Source organism: Petaurus breviceps, unplaced genomic scaffold, assembly GCF_028583685.1.
Source record: "Petaurus breviceps papuanus isolate PSGF00001 unplaced genomic scaffold, PetGlider_PUasm1.0 175, whole genome shotgun sequence".
NCBI classification, from domain to species: domain Eukaryota; kingdom Metazoa; phylum Chordata; class Mammalia; order Diprotodontia; family Petauridae; genus Petaurus; species Petaurus breviceps.
In genome coordinates, this window is record NW_027185764.1 from 41,823,903 (window position 1) to 41,844,640 (window position 20,738).

General features: G+C 36.5%; 1 protein-coding gene across 5 annotated transcripts in view; it reads right to left on the bottom strand.

Annotated features, from left to right (window-relative positions):
- The window catches only part of MEF2C (myocyte enhancer factor 2C), a 221,434-nt gene that overhangs the window by 83,354 nt on the left and 117,342 nt on the right, over nt 1–20,738 (bottom strand). For all 5 annotated transcript variants that reach the window (XM_069085077.1, XM_069085074.1, XM_069085078.1 and 2 more), the window contains exon 4: nt 12,869–13,072. In XM_069085077.1, the coding sequence (XP_068941178.1) occupies nt 12,869–13,072 (204 nt within the window). The remainder of the gene's footprint in view (nt 1–12,868; nt 13,073–20,738) is intronic.

A 20,738-nucleotide genomic window follows, 5' to 3' on the forward strand; every position in this document is an offset into this window, starting at 1 on the left:
TCTCTCTCTCTCTCTCTCTCTCTCTCTCTCTCTCTCTCTCTCTCATACTCCCTCCCTCCCTCTCCCTCCCTGTGTCCCTCCCTGCCACCTTCTCTTCCTTCCTTCCTTCTCTCCTTCCCTCACTTCCTCCCTTCCTCTCTCCCTCCCTCCCTCCCTCCCTCCCTCCTTCCTTCCTTCCTTCCTTCCTTCCTTCCTTCCTTCCTTCCTTCCTTCCTTCCTTCCTTCCTTCCTTCCTTCCTTCCTTCCTTCCTTTCTCTATCCCTCCCTCCTTCTTTGCTTTAGGTTAATTACTGGAAGAAATATAATATCAGAAAAAGAAATATAAAGAAAATATAAATAAAACTTCCATATTGTCACTGAGCCATCTTCTTTCATATGTTCTTAAATGCACATAGTGAAGGATTCTATTTTTCAGTATTATTCTCTTCCACATATAAAGCCTTCATCTTCTCATTTGCCTTAGGGCAGGTCTTTGAAATTCTTCCTGAAAATTAGCTTAGTCTTTAAGTTCTTTCCTCACCTTTTTTGGGGGGATGATCATAGTGCATATATGTTGGGGGGGGAGTTAGAGGAATATGAATCTGTGATTTCCATTTGTGTGAAGAACTCTCTTCACATATGCAGTTTAAACAGCTTAAATTTCCAATGACCAGTCTTAAACAAAGAAAAATATGTCTCTGGAAATCTTTTTGATGTATTTTAACATTATTATGTGTTTGGATAAGAATTGTGTTTTAAATGGGTCATAAAGTCAAAAGTCTTAAGAAGAATCACCAAGGGTGTGAATGCTATTTTACAATATTTATCTCCACACTCCCCAACACAACAGAGACTATTTAATAGTTATCTAGAGCAACTCAGTGGTGTAGTAGATAATGCTGGGTCTGGAGTCAAGAAATCTTCCCAAGTTCAAATATGGCCTCAGACACTTGCTGTGTGACCTTGGGCGAGTCACTTAACCTCAGTTTCCTCAACTGTAAAATGGGGATAATGATAACATTTAACTCCCAGAGTTATTGTGAGAATTAGATGTGATATTGGTAAAGTGCATAGCACAGTGCCTATCACATAATAGGCACTTAATAAATGCTTATTTTGGGGGTGGCTAGGTTACATAGTGAGTAGAGCACCAGCCCTGGAGTCAGGAGGACCTGAGTTCAAATCTGTCCTCAGACATATAACACTTCTTAGCTTTGTGACCTCGGGCAAGTCACTCAACCCCAATTGCCTTTCCTTCCCCACTCCAAAAAGAAAAAAAAAGTTAAAAAAAAGCTTGTTTCCTTCATTTGGCGGTTTGGCTCAGTCCTTCTGTGAATAAGATTTTTAAATATATATAATAGAACATGTAGGATTACAAAGGAAACCAATTAGTCTGAAATAATTGCCTAAATATTTTTTAAAGTTAACGGACTTGAAGTTAAGAATCCTTATTCTAAAGTGAATACTTCTCCCTGTTTCATCTGTAGTTAAAAGAAATTCACTTATTTATGTTACTTTCCTTGGTTCATTAAAGGTGTTGGCATAATAACAAAGGTAATAAAAATGGAGAGGAAAGATCACTGCCTTGGCTATGAAGTCAGAAGACCTAAGTTCAAATCTTCCCCCTAGACATTTACAACATATGTGACCTTGGGCAAGACAAGTAACTTCATTATCCTGGACATATTTCATAATCTATAATATGAAAGGACTAGCTAGACAGACACCCAAAGTGCCTTCCAGTTCCATATTACAGGGTTATACCCCTTAAAACAAAGTTGTATAGAAGCTTATTACGTTATATTTAAACTCCCTGTTGCGTTTGTCTCTGCTACCATTACTACGATTATACATTAATTAATCCCAATAATCCACTAGAAGAAGACAGTAAGAATTATAAGGAATTTTATCTTTTTATAAATATAAAGTAAAGATAGACCATTTGAGTTAGAAGAAATCCCAAGGATCATAGATTCCAACCCAATCATTTTAGTGGTGAGGAAATTGAGTCTCAGTACGGTGAAGTAACATGAGACTTTGTCGAGCTCTTTATTCACACGAATAAACCATGGTCTTTGTGAGCAACAGATCATATTTTTAAGAGAGTTCATGGGAAGGTAAATATTTCCTTTTAGCAAATCTAACTGAACTACACAGGAAGTGAACTTGTGAATTTGTTCTTAGTTTTCAGTTTCAATATTTTAACATACCTGATGTTCTAGAGGTTCGGTAATGACTGTTTTCTTAAGTGAGATTGAATATGTATATTTATTAAATACTTGCAAGTTAAACAAATGGCATTATTCAAAAATAGGAACATATTTCTGTACTTGGTATCCAACATTTAGTCTATGTATACTTTAGTTTTGAGCTATGAAAACACAGAATTTGTCATCAGGCATGAAAAGAACATGCCTATAATCGCCACTATTGGGGATGCTGGGGATTGTGAATTGCTTGAGCCTGATAGTTCTGAGCTCCCATGGGGCTCATTTTGATTGGGTATATGCACTAAGTCTCAACTAACACGTTGAACATCTGAAACTGGGCACCCCGGTAACTCAAGGAGAGGCAAGCTATTCAGGAGTGGAGTATGTCAGAGTTTCTATGCTTCATGTGTATGTGTGTGTATATGTATATATACACACATATAATATGGACACAAACATATGTAAATATTCACATATACACAGTCCTGTGTATATAGTCTATGCCAACATATACACATATATGTGTATTTACACATGACTCCCAGGTGCTTACCATATTAGTGCATACACCCAATCTGCTTTAGTCCTAGTGTAGCTTAGAACTCCTAAGCTTAAGAAATCCTCCAGTTTCAGCCCCCCTGCCAATAGCAGAGATTACAATTGTGTGCCACTATGCCCAGAGATATATTCTATGTTTATATAACTCATAACTGATGCACACATAGACTCATTATTACACACCAAATTCAGGAGTATATTACTATTTTTAAACAATGCATTTACTTAATATATGTGTGCATGTATACATGCATGTCTATGTGTATACACACATGTACATATATGTGTACATATGAATATAGTGGCTTTAATAGCTTAAGATTGCACTGTGCATGTTTTGAAACACCCTGTATACTCAAATGTATACTGTCTACATTTAGAAGCACATATATGTATATGTATACATATATATACATGTGTATGTGCTTATAACATAGTTTATCCATTTTTAGCTATCTAATTTTTTTATACTTTGTGGTACAATGGCATAATGGTTTAATATAAAGATTTCCTAAATATATATGTTATAATTGTGAACAAAAATGAATGTAGAGAGACAAAAGAATAAATCTACTTGACAAAACTCACTTTTAAAAATGTTCCTTTTTTGGGAGGATATCTATTATTCTCAATGTAGAGGTGCTATGAACTTTTGATTCTGGATAGAACATATTGATTCAGAGCATTTTAGAGAAATTAATGAAAACAACTGGACTGAAGAATAGAGAGCACTTTGTTGAAGTACTAAGACTTTATTATTATTATTACTATTGGATAAGTAAAGAAGGGGTTTTAATCAGTGTTGATACCCCTGAAAAGAGTGTGGCACAGTGGTTACAAAAGTGGCTTCAGGATCAGAAAACCTGGCTTCAAATCTCACCTGTGAACTGTGGGGTCTATGCGACCCTGGCTAAGTCACTTAAACTCTCAGTGTCCCAGGCAATGCTCTAATTCTATAAATTGCAGAGGGGGTATCAATTTGCTTTGGTAGAGAAAGTTTCCTCATGGAGAATTCCCTATACCAATAAAATCATGCATTTGGTCCATAAAAATGAATAGGATTCTTAAAAAAAAAAAACACCTTTTCCTTTTCAAAAGAAAACAAATTACTTTGTCCAAGAATCTAAACTTTTTAAATTGAAAACATTATTTTATCAGTCTCTGAACTAAAAAAAAGATTCCATAATGTTTTAAGTAAACACAAAATTATGTTCAAAATAATAACTTTTTCTTACGTCAAAAAATCCGACTTTATATGCACCTCATGTGATTTTCACAATTAACCTATCCTAATAACTGATAATTGCTTTATGAACAGAAATAAGGTTTAAAGACTGATTGTAGAGTTATCATTTTGATGGGGAAATTATTTTAACTTTTAAGGGCTATAATTTCAAACTGAAGTCACCCCCAAACTCTTTGTGAGTCTGTTGGGTGACATAATAGATAGGTTGCATCTATCTGTGGAATCACGAAGAGTTTAGCTTTGATCTTGCTTCAGACACACTGTGTGACCCTGGGCAAAGCACTGAACCTCTCTTTGTCTCAGTTTCTTCATGTATTAAAATGGGGATTATAAGAGCATTACATAATATCCTATATCCTATAATTAGATATTGTATTGATGTTTTATATTAATGTTATACAATAGATTATAATAGCATAAGGTGAAGAAAAAAACTCTGCAAATCTTAACATACTGGATAAGTGCTAGCTGTTGCTGTTATTATTATTTTCAAATGTTTATGGGATTTTAAGTGTGGAAAAAAAAAGATTACATTTATTTTGCTTGACTAGAAGAGAGTAACTAGGTCTCAAAGGTAAAAGTTATGTTCAGCCAGATTTGAACTACATAAAAGCAGTACCTAATAATGACAGGTAGCAGAACTGGAATTGGCTATATCAGGAGATGATCATGATAAAAATGACACAAAAGTCTATATGCACCATCTGCTAGGGTCCTCCAAGTGACCCTAGAAGATGAGGTACTATGGACATTTTCTTGTTATAGATGAAGAAACAGGAGTGGGAAAATTAAGTGGCTTGCACACTGTTATACACCCAGTTAGGGTCAGAGGGGACAATTCAAAGGTAAGTCTTCTTGACTTAAGGCCTGCCCTTTTCTATTAGTGAGTTCCCTGCCACTGGAAGTACTTAGGCAAAGTTTAGCTGATTATTTGATGGGAATGCTTTATAGAGGTTTCATGCTTTACTTGTGAGTTGAACTAGATGACCCCTAAGGTCCTTCAAAATCAATTTTCTGTGATTCTATGACTGCTTTTCCTCTACTAGATTCCAATAAGCCATAATTAGTAAATTCTTTTTAATACTAATAATGATAATAAATGGCTAGCCTTTATAAAGCTCTTTAAGGTTTAAAAAGCACCCTACACATGTTATAACCCAATTGATTCTCACAAAAACCCATTCGTTAACCCCGTTTGGCAGAAGAAGACGCTGAGGCATATAGGTGGGGTTGTGTGCCTGAGGTTACATAGCTAGTAAATGTCTGAGGCCAGATTTGAACTTATGTCCTTCTACTTCTAAGGCCAGGTTTACATTTGAGAAAGTCATCTAAACAGGGCACCTCCCTATCTCTTCTCACTCACTTCTAACCTCTCCATAATCTGGCTTCTGATGCCATCGTTCAACTGAAGATGCTCTTTCCAACATTACCACTGATCTCTTCATTGTCAAATCTAATGTTCTTTCCTTACTCTTCACCCTTCATGATCTATCTGCAGCCTGTGGCCCTGTCAGTCAAACTGCCCTTCTGGATTCCTCTCTTTAAGCATTCATTGCACTGTTGTCTTCCTGTTTCTTCTCTTACTTCTTTGATTTTTTTTTTCAGAATCTCCTTTGCTCAAACTTCTTCCATGTCATGCCCGTGAACTGTCAATATTTGTCTGTTGTAGGCTTTTCTCTTCTTCCTCTAGATCAGGGGTGGGGAACCTGAGGCCCTGAGACCACATGTGGCCTTGTAGGTCCTTGGCTGTGACCTTTTGACTGAGTCCAAGTTTTACAGAACAAATCATTTTATTAAGGGTATTTGTTCTTGAGGTTTGGATTCAGTCAGAGGGCAGCCCTTGAGGATCTAGAGGGCCACATGTGACCTCAAGGCTGCAGGTTCCCCACCCTTGCTCTAGACTGTGTCACTTGGTGATCTCTTCTTGTATCATGGATTCATTATTATCTTTCTGCAAATGGGCGTGTTGGATAGAGTGCTGGCCTTAGACAGTCACTATGTGGTATTAATAAAGAGGGCACTGTTTTAAGATCAGAGAACCTGGGTCCAAATCTTGGCTCCGCCATATAGTGTGACCTTGGGGGTTAATTCTGTTATTGATAAAAATAGGGAGGTTGGATTAGATTAACTTTGAATTCTCTTCCAATTTTAAATCTATGATCCTATAATAATGTAAAAGTAACTGTGCCAGGTACACAAAGATGAAAAATGACATCATGAGCACTACTCTTGAAGAGCTTACAATATAAAAGAAGGAATCCACTATGTACACATATAAGAGATGATACAAAGTGTCCCAAAAGTCTTAGTGTAACTTTAAGGCACTAAAGCTTAAAGGTGCACAAAGATTTTTAGAATACCCAGGTTGGAAATAAGGGCAAAAGGAGAGAAACAGACTGAGGTCTCTAAATCAAATGAATATGAGAGGTCACTTTTAGCTTTGTGGATAACAGAAGGCTCCATAAAATTGGTGGCACCTGAGTTGGCCAGTGATAGAGGGAAGGAATTCAGTAGATAGAGAAGCCGGGAGAGAATGCATTTTAGGGATAGGGGATGATGGCCTTTATGACTGGCCAGGAAAGTCAGGTTGAGACTGGGGCTCAGTGAATGCTCCTGGATGGAAAGGAAGCTGCATAAATGAAATCATGCTGGAAAGAGAAGATGGAAATAGATTTTAGCAGATTTTCAAGGCAAGGCTGATGAGGGTTTTTTTTTTTTAATTTTTTAAAAAATCCTCTGTTTCGCAGAGTCACCGAAGGTTTGCGAATAAGGGAGTGGCATGCTTTTTATTGTTGTTGTTCAGGCATGTCCAACTCTTTGTGACCCCATTTGGGGTTTTCTTGGCAAAGATACTGGAATGGTTTGCATTTCCTTCTCTAGCTCATTTTACAGATAAGGAAAACTGAGTCAAACTGAGGATTAACTGACTTGCCCAGGGTCACGTAATTAGCACTTGTCTTGAGGTCAAATTTGGACTCAGGAAAATGAATCTTTCTTATACTAGACCCAGCATGCTATCTACTCCACCTGTGACCTGCATGGCTAGAGATGAGCATTTTGGAGCTTATGCTGATGGTTGTGTGAAAGATATGTCATATAGGAGAATCAGCTCCTTAGAAAATAATTAACTTATTCTCCTTTAAAAAACATATATATATGCACACAGTCTCCTAAGGAGCTGAAAAGCTGTTTGCCACTTTGAAGCTTTTCCTTTGTTGGACCACTCCATTATTGATAATTAATAATAATAATAGCTAACAAAATGTAACACTTCCTAAATGCCAGACACTGTGTATAGCACTTTATAATTACCATGTAATTTGATTTTATTACAACCCTGAGGTTGGTGCTACTATTATTCCCATTTTACAAATGAGGAAACTGAGGCCAGCAAAGGGCTGTTGGCTTGCCCAGGGTCACACAGTCAATAAGCATTTAAGGCTGTATTTGAGCTCAGATCTTACTGACTCCAGGGCCAGGTACTCTACCCACTGTGCCATGTACATGCCCATTGAGCCTACTGGAGTGAGCTTATAAAACTACATAGGCATTGATGGCTCCTGAATCATGGAAAGGACTCTCTCACCAGTCATAAATAGGACCATAGGAACATAGGAGAAAGGTTTAAAAAGGCCTTACAAGGTGCCTTGCATAGAATGTGGTTTCTCTGAGGCTAGAGGCTATTTGGTTTTTGCCTTTTCATTTCCACACCTGGCATAGTGTCTTATATTCAGAAAGCAATTAATAAATGTTTGGTGAATTTAGTTGTTTTTCTTAGCATTCATTCCTATAGCTGTACCATTCCGGTATTGTACACTTCGTCTAATATAGATTGTGTTTTGTGGCCACAAATGGGCTGTCAATTTCTCTCCATCTGTTTCTTTTGTTTCCCTTACAGTATGTGTTATAGAGCTATGTACACCATTGGTATTTAATAACGTATGGCAACAAGCATAGCCTACGGAATACTGAGAAAGAATGTTCAGGACGGTGCTCTATGTACAGGAGACCATTTTCTGTATGTAAGGTAGGGGGGTAGTTAAGTGAATTTGGACCGTTAGGCACAATTGAGAGGGGAAAGATATGGCCCATTAATATCTTCAGAATTCTTATAGCATTTTAATAGCCTTACACACAAAGGTAAATATTCTCTCTTAATGTCAGTAAAGTTAAATGAAACGGACTTCCTTCAAAGGAAATGCTTTAAATACAACAACTGTTGTTGTTTTTTAAACCAATGGATTAAAAATTTAGCACATTTACTAAATCCGACACATTTATATATTGTATCTAAACATATATTCAAACCGCATTGAGAATGGGGAAAAAAAAACCCAAAACGATTGCAGTCTTCTCGTTAAGCTTTTGTGAGTTTCTGTGCCATTGTAACAGTAGTGCTAATTATCAAGCAAAGACATGATAATTACGCAGAGCTTTTTTGTTAAGAGAAGAATCTTTTTCAACACCCACGCACTGCACAATTTCCTCTGACCCTGCAACACTGTCTGTAGCATGGCCCAGGAATCTTATATTTCAGTCTGAATGTTGGAAACAGTGTGGTTTTTCTCTTTTTTCCTTGTGAATAAACTAATTTGGGGGGTTGGGAGTAGGGATAATAGTCCAAATGGGACGAAGCATAATAAATGACCCTTCATGCTAGAACTCTCCTGCTGTTTAACTCCATTCAGTTATAATCCTTTTATTGCAGATAAACAAGATTGAAAACTTTACCAAGTAGCCTCAAGATTACTGAAATTTCAAGGTTTTGCTAAATCTATATAGAAACTAATTTCTCAGGGCCCTCCTTCCCCACAAGCCAGACTGTCCATGTCTTCTATCCTTCACAATCAATTTCTATCCAAGTGTAGAAATTCTATCTATGTGACTGATTCTCCCACTTCCATTCTTTCTTCTATCCTTTCCTGAATGATCTCCATGTCTTCCTGTCTAGCTACTTTTAAAGACTGGTTAGGGCAAACCTTTACCACATTAGAGTTTAATCAAGGCAACAAGCATTTATGAAATGCTTACTCTGTGCCAAAAGCCTCCTGGATCACTGCCCTGTTGTGGAGGAGGGTCTTGTATAGCTCAATGAAACAGGTCGTAGCAGAGAGTTCTGACAAAAAGTGATCCATTGGAGAAAGAAATGGCAAACAACTCCAGTACCTTTTGCCAAGAAAACCCCACGGGCAGTATTAAAATGCATGACATTGGAAAAACAGCCCCTCAGGTTGAGGGCTTACTTTGCTATGGTCCACTGGGTCATAAAGAGTTAGACAAGAATGAATGACTGAACAACAATGTGCCAAGCAATGTGTGAGGCACAGGGGATATATATTTTTTAAAATCCCTGCCTTCGAGGAGTTTACAATCTAATGGCAGAGACATCATGGAAACAACCATTTACACAAGGCACAAGTAGGATCAACAGCAAATCCTGTTAGCAGAAGGACACCGGTATTAAGGAGGAAGGGGAAAGACTTCTTGCAGGAAGGATTTTAGCTGAGGCTTGAAGAAAGTCAGGGAAGCCAGGAATTAGTTGGGCTGAGAAGGTTCAATGCATTTATCTCACCATAACGCTTTAAAAAAGATGGATTGATAAATTTTGTTTTGACAAATCACAAAAATTACTGGCATATTCTCAGGTAAATATCTTACATTGTACAATTCATTGTTATTATGAAAGTGTGCCCGAGAAGCTCCAGATTGTACCGTCTCTGGGTTCAAAATGCAAAATGCTTAATCTGGTGATGTAAGACTGAAGAAACTCTAACTGCCTCTTTGACATCCTAAAACCTTCCAAATCTCCATCTGTTAAAGGAAATGGCAAATAAGCAGTGTTTAAGAGCTTCTAGGCTGTCTAGGAGGATTTGTGTATTCCATTAACTGGGTCCTTAAAAAGAGATTTCACTTATGTGTTAAACTCTTAAAAAATCGACCACAAAACACACACATAGTGCAAGTAACTTCCTATACTTGAGTCAAAATAATATTCCTATATTTAACTAAATCTTTAAGGAATGGTAAAAACTTAAACAGCTAGGTGTTAAGCAGCTAGGTGGCTCAGTGAATAGAGTCCTGGGCCTGTAGTCAGGAGGACCTGAATTCCAATTTGACATTTACTTGCTGCGTGACCCCAGACAAATCACTTAAACCTGCTTGTTTCAGTTTCCTCATCTGTAAAATGTGTTAGAGAAGGAAATAGCAAACCATTACGGTATCTTTGCTAAGAAAACCCCAAAAGGGGTCATGAAGAGTTGGACATGATTAAACAAAAAAATTAAACCCTATTACAAAATTTCACAAGGACCTAAACAACTTTCTGTATTGTTCTGATGTTTTGTTGTTGGATTGTACGTAACACCTCTGTACTTAAAAGCCTTTAACATTTCTAGGATCTATAATTTCTTTAGCATGGGCCCATTACCCCATTGATATAGACCTTGATGTCTTTGATTGTTTTCATGAATTGTTGTGGTCAAAATCTTCATTTACTTTTGGTCAAACTTCTGATGGTGATTTTCTTTGAATTTAGGAGACTATGGATTTTACCAGGTGTATACACCAAGTCTTTCCAGCCATGTCAAAGTTCAAATTCCAATTACATGTCCTTTGGGAACTTAATGCCAACTTTACAGCAAGATGAAATGTCAAAGAATTAAATTTTACTTGATATAAATGAGCTATGGTTTTGTCTTAATAGTATTCCCCAGTCTCCTTCTAGTCCCGTCTAAAATCCCATCTTCTACAGGAATCCATCCAAAATCTCTTAATCTAAATGCTTTCTGTTATTTCCCATTATCCTGTATATAGCTTGCTTGTACATATTTGTTTGCTTAATGTCTCTCATATTAGACTATGAGCTCTTCATAGACTGTCTTTTGCCTTTTCCTTTTTGTACTCTAAAACTTAGGTCAATGCCTGGAACACAGTAGGTACTTAATAAATTCTTACTGACTGACTGATTGATTGACATAATACTTTTGACCTGGATATGCAAACACTTACAATAAGAAAAACATGAGAAAGAATTATACCATGAACCGATTATTTCCCTGTAGTCTCATATTTATGAATTTACATACAGAAGTAGCATGGCATCATGGATAGAGAGCCAGCCTTGGAATCCAGAAGACCTGTCATGTGTTGGCAGCCTGCCAGTGGGTGAGTCACTTAACCTCTCAATAGCCCAGACAATTTTCTAAGGCTGTAAGTTGTACAAGAGTTTCCAACATGCACTGTTAGAAGGAGTTTTCATACTGGGAGTTTTCAGACACCAATATAATTACAGGTCCAGAACAACAACAAAAGAAAGTATTTATATTATCTGTCTAAATATATATGTATCTAGACATATATATTCAGATGTATGTGTACAGCCATATATATGAATATAATACTATCTTAAGGAGATAGGAGGTAAATATTATTTCCTCAAAACATAAAATATTTTTCAGTTAAGCATAAACTTGAATTTAATATTTGTAAGGGACACCTTGAATGATGTGTTATAAATGTGTACCTGCAAAAACTCTTAAGTACATATTGTATGAGGTCCATTTGTAATTTACTTTTGACTCTCTAAAGTTACTTTTTTTTTGCTTAGTCTTGGAATATAGATTGTTTATAAGCTCAATATTCAATTCAAACTTCAAAATAACTTTTAGAAATAACCATTATTAATAGTAAAGTTAAAAAAAACCTTTTAACTGTTGAAGGGAGGAAGAATGTGGTAGGGAGAGCTATGGTATGATTAATTCTGTTTGAACAAATACTACTATTATTTCCTTACTATAAACCCAGACTAAATATGGCAGGAATGTTTTTTACTTTGTCCAAAATGACTTTGGTAAATTAATTTTTCAAAATATTCTAGGAAATCAGGAAAAATATCAAGACCCAGGAGAAGACGCATAAGAAGCTAACAAAACCGGAAAAAACTTGCATCTTTTGCTTTCTTTCCTTAGTATTTTCTGCTCATGAAGGTAAACCCTTAAATTATTTGGTAGGTGATCCGGAGCCATTTTTAAACTGCAACACTTAAACACGGTGTATGTAGAACTGTGAACAAGTTATAATAAAATTTTGCTATCCTCATGGTTGTGACTTAACTCTTGGTAATATTTGCTGGTGTCATGCCATTTCTTCCCCCTCTCCCACAATTATATACATTTGTACATGTTATCTGCTGTCTTCCCCTCCTGACCTCTGACCTTGAATAGACTGCCCCATCTCACACTGAACACTCAGTCCATAACCCTTGTGGACCTCACTTTCAAGGTCAGCTCAGGTATCATAACTTATACAAAGTTTTTCCTGATGTATCTTTTTAAATCTCTCATGCTACATTTTTTTAACTTCCCCTCTGAATTGAGTCACTTACTAACTTGCATATCTTAGTTATTAATGGATATATCATCCTTCCTTCTAGATAAAGGCTATGAATTCTCGAACATGCCAAACAACTAAAACACTCGTGTTGAAAATCTTCCACGTTAATTCTTAACTCAATATATCAAATCTGTTAATTTTTGTTAAAAAATACTTTGCTATGACACACATTTAGAATTATTTCTTCACCAAATATCAGATCCTAAACGTGTGTGAAAATTTCACAGAAGTGGATCAAATGATATAATTTTCGATGAATAATTTCTTTTAGCATTCCAACTATGTGAGTAAGAAACAAACAAAAAAACCCCAGAGATCCATCATAAGAGAATCCGTTTTAAGTAATTTTCTTCCCTTACTACTCTTGACGTGACTACATTCTGAAAAGAGAATTAAGTCCTGCAGTTTAGAAGCAATATAAACATTTGGTGAGATGTCCTACAATTCTGTTAAAGCTTTACTCTCATGAAGCCTTAATTCTTACCTCAACAATGTCTGAATTTGTTCGGCTCTCATGTGGCTCATTGTACTCTGTGTATTTCAGCAACACTTTATCCATATCCGTGCTGGCATACTGGAATAGTTTATTGGTGCTGTTAAAGATGATTAGCGCAATCTCACAGTCACATAGAACACTCAGCTCATAAGCCTTCTTCATTAACCCAAATTTCCTCTTTGTAAATGTCACCTAAAAAAAAGGAAAACAAGTCTGTCAAAATCTTGGGTGTTTTTAAAAATATTCTTTTCTTTCTTAAAACAATAACATATCTGCCATTCTGTTCCAAGCACTCCTACATTCAGAAGGGAAGCAAACAAATTCAAAACTGTTTTTTACCAAAGAATATAAAAATGTATGGGTGCTGACCTATAGAAATATATGTAACTCAATGCATCATTTGAAAGTACCAAGTTTTTATGAAGGCAAGCAAAGAAGTTTTTGTTGTTTTACAACCTAAGGTCCTACCCTCGGAACTATCTATTTACAAAATTTCATTTCAGAGCATCAAATACTTTGCCCAAACATGTCATTTCATTTCATCTCCCTCCCCTCCCCTCCCCTCCCCTTCCCTGGATTTCATATTCATTTCATATTCAGGTTTACATTCTGAAAGCTTACTTTGTAACTCTGGGAGAAACTACTGTTATTCCTCAGGCTTCATTGGTAGGCATCATTAGCTAATTTAAAACTTAAAATTTAATTTATTATTCATTTAATTTTGTGATAAAATCAGAAATGATTAATTTTGCATTGTACAGTGGAAACAACCCTGACCCTGGAGTTAGAGGACCTGGGTACAAATCCTGCCTCAAACACTTACTACCTATTTTATTTTTGGCAAATTATTTTAATCCATGAGACTCAGTTTCCTTCTCTGGAAAGGGAGAGAGTAATACTAAATCACCTCTAAGGTCCCTTCAGCTCTAGATAATGATTCTATGAACTCTCTTCTGGTAGTCAGAAAGCAAAATATCTTTAGAGAAAATTAAGAAAAAACATTCAATTCTGTTCTCCTGGACATCATTCTTATGGACTAATCAGGCTATAAACTGTGGAACTATCTTTGACCCTTTTTAAATCTTTCATCCCTTTATGCAATATTTCACCAAATTTCTATCATTTCTTCCTTCAAAATTTCTCTTAGATTCACCTACTTCCTTCCATTTGTACTGTCAGTACTTTAGTCAGATCCCCATAACCTCATATTTGGATAACTAAAGCTTCCAACTTCCTTAATAGTCAGCTTTCTAACTGGCCTCTCTACCCCTAGTTTCTCCTTCCTCCAATTTATCAATATACAGAAATAAAGTAATCTAAATTTTTGTTCTATCATGTTATCCTCCTCACCTTATGAAACTCCCCAAATTCCATGTTATTTGCTAGATAAAATCCAAACTCTTCTACCTTGTCTTTTCTATCATCACAATTGTTTCTCTCAGCAGGAATGCCCTTCCTTTTCTTCTAAGACTTCCACCCTTCCTCAAGACCTGGGTCAAGTCTCACGCTTTCCAGGAAGCCTTATCTGATCACTACTATTTCACAGGCTGATGTTTTATTTCCCATTTCCCTTTCTTTTTGCTTCTTCTTAGTTTTATTTTTTATACCAATTTCTCCACCATCTATGTTGATTTTATGCTTCATGTTGTTGACCCTCATAACCCCTCTGCCTAGTTCATTAACTTCTTCCTAATCAGGAACATTATCTCTATTCTAATTCAAGTCATAAATAGAGTGGTAAGGCTTTAGACCATACCATCACCTGTAACTACCCTTCTTCTGAGATGCAGAACTCTGAAAACCTAAACTCATCATTCTCTTCCACTCTTATCTTTGCTTTACTCATCCTAAATCTGTTCTTTGCCCTTTTTGTGACTTCCTCTGTCCTATCCCAGCCCATCACCCCTATTATTCCTTCACTTTATCCCTTTAAAATCTTGATTTTATAGTTGACTATCTCAATAAAGCACTGTCTTTTGAAAGATTGATATTTTTGCCTTGTTATTTTCCAGTTTTGGTTCATCTATACCATCTGCCTTCTCTGCTCCCACTTTATAGAATGGTTGAAGGAAGACACTAAACCTTGCTATGCTGACTGTATATACTATAAATTTATGTTTTCTGATCTCAACTGGTTCTTCACCGTTGCCTACCAATCCTTTTATTCATTTTATTGATTCCCTAAAACATGTGTTCCAACAACAATTCCCTCCTTCATTTTTACTGTCCCTCTACCTTTTTTCTGATCATACCTTAGACTTAAAGACAAACAAAAAACCTTCCCTTGGGGTGGCTATGTGGCACAGTGAATAGAGTACCTGCCCTGGAGTTGGGAGGACCTGAGTTCAAATTCGACCTCAGACACTTAACACAAAAAATAGCCATATGACCTCGGGCAAGTCACTTAACCCCAATTGCCCTCCAAAAATAAATAAAGTAGGTACTTAGAAAAAAAAAAACCTTCCCTTGAGTCTGCCACCCTCTCAAGTTATCATCTTCCTGAACCTAACCCTTAAAATTTAGAGTGAGAAAGGGCCTTAGAAGTCATCAAGTTTAACCCTATTTTTTTTTTTACAAATAAGGAAACTAAGACACAAAGTGGCTAAGTGACTTGTCTATGATCGTGTAGGTAGTGAATGTCTGAGGTGGGATCTGAATCCAGGTCTTCTATTCTCCAAGCTTGGTGCTTTATTCCTTTTTCTCCCACAATCTGCATCTAATTAGGTATTAAGTTCTATTATCCTATTTCCAAATCTCTCTATCCATTCCTTATTCCCATACTGACTACTCCAATTCAGCCCTACAACACCGCCTGGGTCACTTTGCTTCTACATATTGCTTTTTTCTAGACTATCCTTTCTATATCTGCCAAAATAATCTTTCTTTTGAAAAATCTGACAACTTGTATTGCTTATCTGCTCAGAAACAACAATCTAAAGTTAAAAAAAACACACACTGACAAATTAACCTGATATTTAAAGCCCTCCATAATTCATTGCCAACCTACCTTTCTAGCCTTTTTTTATATTACTCTTCTTTCTCCTCTTTGTCTTCCAGTTAAACTAAACCACTTCCTCTTTCATGATCCATCCATGGCTTGTGCATTTATTTAGTAAATTTCCAGTACACAGAATATATATATATCCTTCCTTATCGCATCTTTGGAATCCTTCACATCTTTTCATGCTCAATTCAGGTGATAGGCTTTAGGAAGCCTTTCCTAGTTATATCTTCCCCTTCTCCCCTTCCCACCCCCAGTGCCCAATCTCTCAATGATATCTCCTCTCTTAAACTGTCTTAGCACATTTTGTTTGCATATCTCCATTGTCCTTGTCATATTTGAACTTTTTCACACTTATTTGTGTACATTATCTCCTGTATAGAAACTCTTGTATACCCAGGATATAAAACAAAATATTTGAATAGAACAAATGCATATTAAATTCAACTGAGTTTAATTTCTGAATATATGCCTTTTCCACTGACAACACTGAGAATTATTAGCATTTCCTTATTTCCAACTTGTTGAAGCTCTCAATTTGCTTCTAACTGGAGTCTTGTGTTCCCTGACACTCTAAAACCAGTCTTAGTCATGGCAGAACGAATAGAGGATGTACTGGGCTCTTGGAGCCTTTGATGACATACCAAGTTCAAATTTTGCTTTTGGTATCCTCATTTAGATATTAATGATAATGATATTCCAAACTACCAGAGGGGTTTAAATGCTTATTTCACAACAAAACTATGAGTTAAGAAGTGTGTATATTTTTTATTCCCAATCTATAGATGATAAAACTGAGGCTCAGTGAGGTTAAGAGAAAACTAAGGTGACACAGTTTAGTAAGTGTTGGAGCTGGGCCTTGAACCTAGATTTTTCAACTCCTAAACTAGTGATCTTTCCACTGAACTGTTAATCTTGGCTTATTGATGGCTGGACTGTTTCGTTTGGTTTGCTTTCTTCCATTGTTGCCCAGAACCTTTGCTGCTGTTTCCGAAAATTTATTCTCTATTTCTCTCATTGGGGTTCATACCTCTGCTGCTTGGTCCCAAAATCTAGGTTGACTGCAACATTATATATAACCTATTTATTCCTCTTTGTGTAAGCTAGATTCCTTAGCTTCTACATCTGTTTCTACCTCAGTCCCATTGCAGAAGTACTGGATTTGTAGTCAGATGACCTGAGTTCAAATCCAGACTCTTCCACTTACTAATTGTGTGAGTTTGGGAAAGCCAATTCTCTGGGGTTGTCAGGGAGACCATCACTTCTGCATTTCATAATAAACTCAGCCCCTGTTTTCCTCAGACCATATCCTCTTTTGCCCTCCCTTTCCATGGCGTCCTTTGGAACTCTCTTCTATTAAATTACACTTCAATCAAAGTTCTCTTCCTTTCACTTTCTCTCCTAATTTTTCCCTAAAGTCACCATATCTCTTTTAGCATTATCTCTGGGAATGGCTGTCCCATTTCTCACATTCGTCGACACACTGGGGCAACAGAAGGAATTAGCCCTAACTGGCCCTTAGTTTCTTTATCTGAAAAATGAAGGCATTGGGCTATATCACCTTTAAGGTTTCTTCTAGCTCTAAATCTTTGGTCCTTTATAGGATCCCACCCTTCTTTCCCTCTCTTTGCCTTAACTGATTTCCCTGGATTACTTGAAACCACAATCTTTGCCCATTTGTCTCTGACTTGACTTGTTACCCTTTATTTGCCTGGTTGTATAGTATTTACCAGTTCCCTACTTACCTTACCTCATCTTTCATGTCTGATAACTGACTGTCATAACTGATAGAACCTCCTAGACTTTTGTCATGCAACTGGACTCCCAGCCCTAGTGCTCCATCCTATTACTGTCAAAGACTTCACATGTTTTTGAGGAAAACTATAATAGGTTTTCCTATACCTATTCCTATAGGGATTCCAATGGGGTGGGATGCTAGTCTAGTACATGAACATTCCTGCAAATATCCAAAGCACGTTAGAAACAGGTATTGTGGGAATTGGGATGTTTGAAGGGAACAAGGATAGAGAAAAAACTGTGAGACAGATAATGAAGGTCAGTGTGTGTCCTGGAGTGATATTATAAATGACAGCATGAAAGACCTGGAGAGGATGGAGTGGACTTTAAAAGACAAGAGGTGGTCACTGAGTAATAAAAGCCGAGGGAATGTCTGAAAGGGGAATTTTATTGGCCTTGTGTGTCAAGGAGTATGAGAAATAGAGCAGTAATTCCCAGAGCTAATGCTAAAAGATAGGGTGTTTTTAGGGAAAAAAAAGTTAGTTTTCAGCAAGTACCAGAAGATGGAGGGAAGGTGAGGGGAAAAGAATTGGATTGAAGTGAGGTTTAAAAGACGAAAGTTCAAAAGGATATAGTGGAAAGGGAGGGCAAAAGTAAATATGGATTGGGGAGGATTTGAGTTATAAAGTGTAGAGGTAGAGGTCTTTCTGATGATCCCAGCCATCTTGTATGGTTCAGGGCCCTAGAACAGGTATATGTCTGGGGCCATCTGAACTGGTGAATAGATGAAGCTTCAGAGAGGAAGCCCAACAGTAATGGGACTCTGTGAAGTGTGGCAATTTGGGGGATGGTGGATAGAAGGGGTAGGGGAAGGAAAGCATGCCCCTTAGGTGGTAGCAGTACCTGAACCTCCCTGGATAGAAGAATATGAGGAAAATCATGGCTGCCAGGTCTTAGTTCTAGTTCATATATATCTATCTATGTCTATGTTTATATCTATATATCTACTATAAGATATTAAGATTATGAGCCCTGTTTAGCTGCCAGTGTGGGACAATGAATACAATAAATGAAGGAGAAGGCATGAAGATCTCTTGGAGGTAATCTATAGTATCCTAAAAATTTGGTGAACATTGCTATGCAAGAGCATCAGTTATAAGTGCTATGAATAATTGCAGGCATTGCTATTTTTTAAGCAATTGGGGTTAAGTAACTTGCACAAGGTTACACAACCAGTTATTTTTTGTGTGTGTGTGTGTGGGTGCCAAGTATCTGAGGCCAGAACCGATCCAGGGTCTCCCGATGCTGGGGCTGGCGCTCTTATTCACCGTGCCACCTGGCCACCCCAGGCATTGCTTTTCTACTGGTGTAATTTTTAAAGTAAATTAGAGATAGGTCACTTTTTTCCCCTTTAAGGTAAATAAAAGTATGGATCTCATTAATAAACATTTATATTTTATTTATTAAATATACATAGACGATGTTTGATTTAAGGAAATGTTAACAAAGTACTATTTATCTACACTTACATGGGAATTGGTGACAGTGCAATGGTAGAAGAATTCAAATACATGTAAAGTGTTTTAATCTTCTAGAATTCCTAATGCAAACTAATACTAGATGTAACCTCTTTCCACCTTGGAATCCCTGCTGGTCATGCCAGAGAACCTGACTTTTCTGTATTAGTAATTCCTACCACCTAGTCTCTTGGTTCAAAAATGTCTTTTACATGTCTATTCTCTGTATTTTTCTTTGCACTGCATACTAATGGCACACGTTATTTCTGTAGCACTGTATTTGTAGCTCTTACCAAGATGCTTATGATAAAACACAGATTTTGTAATATTTTCACATCTGATTACAGAACTACTTGAAAAATCAGCTTATCTGGTGCTAATCTTGTATATGTACAAGATCACTTATTACCAATCTCAAAGAGTTAAATGCAGTAGAGCTTTTTTTTTTAAGAATGAGTAAAAATAATGAGATCATTATAGATATCATTGGTACTAAGGTCTTAAGAGTATAGATTTATTCAACTTTTTCAGAGAAAAAGCACCTATTAAGTATGCCCTATAAGCAAGTCCCACATGAAATCCTACCTACCATATACCATTAGTCTTTCTGTTCACCCTTACTTCTAGTTTCTTTCTGTGATTATCTTTCATTTAACTTCTATATTTTTTGTTTGTACATCGTCGTTTGCATATTGGCTCCCTCATTATAGAACAAACTTCTTGATGGAAAGGACTTTGTTGTTGTTGTTGTTATTTGTTGTTTGTTTTTGCTCTTTTTGTATCCCTACCTCTTGGTACAGTGCCTGGCACAAAGCATGAGCTTCACAAATGCTTGTTGATTTGAAGAAGAAAAAAATCAAAAAGGACTTTGGGCAAGGTGCTTGGGATAGAAAGACAAAGCAGCAGAGGGAGGCTAGGCCTCACTGTGCCGTTTATCTGCTGCTCTTTGAAATATAAATGCTCTTCAGCTGTTTTCATCTTTAAGCCATTAAGAATCAACCACTCAGGAAGACAAGAGGCATTTACTTGAGTATATCTGCACATCAGTATTATTTTAATAAGTGAAATAGGTAACATATCACATGCAAAATATAGGCGGTATTGACTCAAAATACTTTAATGTATCTAAAATCACTTTAAATCAGACTGGGTGACCACAAAGTTGTAGATGGACTAACTCCATACTGTATGGTTTCTGTAAAATAGAAACCTCAAAATTTAGCTCGTTAGACCTTCTGGCCATCAAAGTTCACCTAAGTACTAAAATAACTTTAAAATCTCTATTTATTTTACCTTTCAGTACTCCTATACATTTAACTTAACCAAACAGGCTTCAGGATGACGCATACTTAATAACACTTATCACGAAATGCAATGCATATAGTTTTTTTTTTTTATTAAAACTGCAGATTGAGTGACAAATATATTAAACCATTTAAGAAAATCTTCAATTTTTGCTCTTAATTGCTCTAAATTTAATTCAGTATTATGTTCATGTTCTTCATAGCATTTCTCCAAATGTATTTCATAATGCTTTTCCCCATTGTTCATACCTAGATAAAATTGTTTTTAAGCATTAATGTTCTTAAAGAGATCTAAGATA